The 2,688-nt window shown below is 32.7% G+C and overlaps 1 protein-coding gene across 1 annotated transcript in view; it reads left to right on the top strand.

Annotated features, from left to right (window-relative positions):
- Positions 1-2,688, top strand: part of LOC106469353 (uncharacterized protein ZK1073.1-like) — a 29,063-nt gene that overhangs the window by 19,113 nt on the left and 7,262 nt on the right. The window contains exon 9 of the mRNA XM_013929840.1: positions 2,264-2,315. Within this exon, the coding sequence (XP_013785294.1) occupies positions 2,264-2,315 (52 nt within the window). The remainder of the gene's footprint in view (positions 1-2,263; positions 2,316-2,688) is intronic.

The raw sequence follows: 2,688 nt of genomic DNA, 5'->3' as shown, positions 1-2,688 counted from the left end.
GGGTATAACATCCAGCTGTGTTTTTAGCTCATTAGCTTTTTCCTTTATTTTTACCGTTTCATGAGCTCTAAAAGAATCCCAGACAAGAAGAGAAGGCTTTTTTAATAAGCCTCCTGGACGTTTCGACCAAATTTTTCAAACCAAAGTAGTGTTTTGTCTTCATCCATCCTTCCTTTTTCATGTACGTGAACGCAGACACCACTGGATACATTTTCTTTGGGCACTGTTTTTCTTTTAAAAATTAACATTGGTGGTAATTTTATTCCATCTGCACAACATGCTAGCACCATGTATAATGCGTTTTTTCGTGTCCAGTAGTCTTAACAGTAATAGTTTTAGTACCTTTTATATCCGTTGTTCTATTGGTTGGAACATCAAATGTTAAAGGTGTTTCATCCATGTTTGCTATTTGAGACAATTCAAATGGAGTTTTTTTTTTCTTAACTGTATAATATACTTTTGAAAAGCACAAATTTTCATCTCAAACTCATCGGGCATTCTTTGAGCAATTTTCGTTTTAGGTCTCATAACTAGGCCTTTGCGTTTCATGAACCGATAACACCAAGATGTATGACCAGTAAAATCTTCTAAACTATAATCACATGCAATCCTCTTTGCTTTAAAAATTCTCATATTTGTAGAAACGGATAGTCCTTGTCTTCTCTGATCCACAACCCATTCGTACAGTTTATTTTAGAGATCTTGCCATTTTGTTTTTTTTTCCTCGGAAATTGCGTTTATCACATTTAATCATTTTCAATTCTTCTTCTTGTTCGCGCCAGCAACGAATAATTTTTTCTGTTGGTGAAGGACTAAAATATCTTTCAGCAGCTCTGTTCCCATGCTCTTTTGCATAATTCATCACAATTAATTTAAATTTAGCTGTGTATGACAGTCTATTTTCTATAGACATCGTAAGGGGTGAAAAAATAGAACGAAAATGAAGAAACAACTATTTTGCTTCCGAGGCCTAAGATACGGTACTTCGGCTTTCGGTGACGCATCCAACTTGACAGTAAGCACGTGCCAGACTGCCGAGTATCAAATGAAAATTTAAATACCGATTAGGCGATTACCGACGCTAATTGCATTAAGCGCTCTGATTGGTCAAGCGCATTGCACATTTGAATCCAAGGCAAGCACTCAAAAACGATTTTTTATTCGTTAAAGTTAGGCCTGAAACGGCCTTATTCTTCTCCACATTAAACAGGGATCGTCGTGTATTTACAAGCTCTTTCCCTCTCATCCATTACTATAATTTATTTTTTTATTATTTAGGGAGCATTATAAATAGTTATGTTTTTAAAAGAAAAAAAATACTATTGTTATAAATAACACATTCGATTGAACTAAACTATGCATGCCTATTTAAATATATTTACACACGGCTTGTGTATATCGTATATATTTATATATATATATTCTTCATACCTTTGGTGTATAGGACGCAGGCAGATTTTGACATAAAATTTTGGGGTAAAAAAGTGCGTCTTATACACCGAAAAATACGGTAATATTTTTGAACTCCCATTTGTAGTTATTAGGCAGTGTATAATTTCAAGAAAAAAGGAACCGGATACGTGCTGACGAATGTGAGGAAATTATGAGTTTTGAAAGATAAGAGCTTAAATGTTATTGAGGCTACTGTTTTATATCGGGCTTGTAGTTAACATATCAGTCAAGTATCAGTTCATAAAGCAAGAGCAGAAGTCTTAGAATTAGCTATAGTGTTTCCGCCTTTAGATTTATAAAATATCCACAACAATTCTGGATCCCATATAGCACTGTTAATGGATAACTAAAAGCGTTTAGAAAAAGTCATGGGGAATTAGTTTATTTGTTTTAGAGCAAAGCCGCATTGAGCTATTTGCTGTGTCCGTCACGGGGAATCAAATCCCGGATTTTAGTGTTGTAAGTCCGTAAACTTATCGCTGTCACACCGAGGAGGGGAGAAACAGGATTGACATGAATATTGTTTATGAGTTTTTGTATTTATTCTTCCACGAAACATCTTCTGAAAATCTCTTTAGAAGCTAATTGAATGAAAAAGTTTTGTGCATCTGTATCATTTCATGTATGACTAAAGTCAGATTCTGATTACTTTAGGTATAAGTAAAGATTGCACATTTACATGTAACATTTTACACATTATGGTATTCTGAACAGTGAAAGATGACATTCATCAACAAGAAATTAAAAATAACACACCAACAAAAAGTATTCCCATTTCATTACTATATTGTTCTTATTTCTATTTTTTTAGCCTGAAAATCTTGCACAAAATCTACTTCTTTTTGTAAAAGGGCTGGGATACTGTAAGTACCCTTTAATCTTTATAAAGTACTACAAATATATTTTAAACTGAAAGAATATTTTTAGTATTTTTTATCTGTAGCCTAAAAAGCTTTCCAGGTGTTATTTTTAAAAAGGACTGGGATACCGTAAGTACTCTTAAAACTTTAATCTTTAAAGAGTATTGTTATTACCTTTTAGTTTTACGAGTGTGTTAGTTTTAAAGAGTATTGTTATTACCTTACAGTCTTACGAGTGTGTTAGTTTTAAATGTGTTATTATCTTTTAGTCTTAGGAGTGTATTACTTAAAAAAAAAAACTTACGAGTGTGTTAGTTTTAAATGTGTTATTATCTTTTAGTCTTAGGAGTGTATTACTTAAAAAAAAAAACTTACG

The sequence above is a fragment of the Limulus polyphemus genome, unplaced genomic scaffold, assembly GCF_000517525.1.
Source record: "Limulus polyphemus unplaced genomic scaffold, Limulus_polyphemus-2.1.2 Scaffold3442, whole genome shotgun sequence".
Classification (NCBI taxonomy): domain Eukaryota; kingdom Metazoa; phylum Arthropoda; class Merostomata; order Xiphosura; family Limulidae; genus Limulus; species Limulus polyphemus.
The sequence above is the reverse complement of the archived record's forward strand: the minus strand, read 5'-3'. Positions and strand labels throughout refer to the sequence as shown.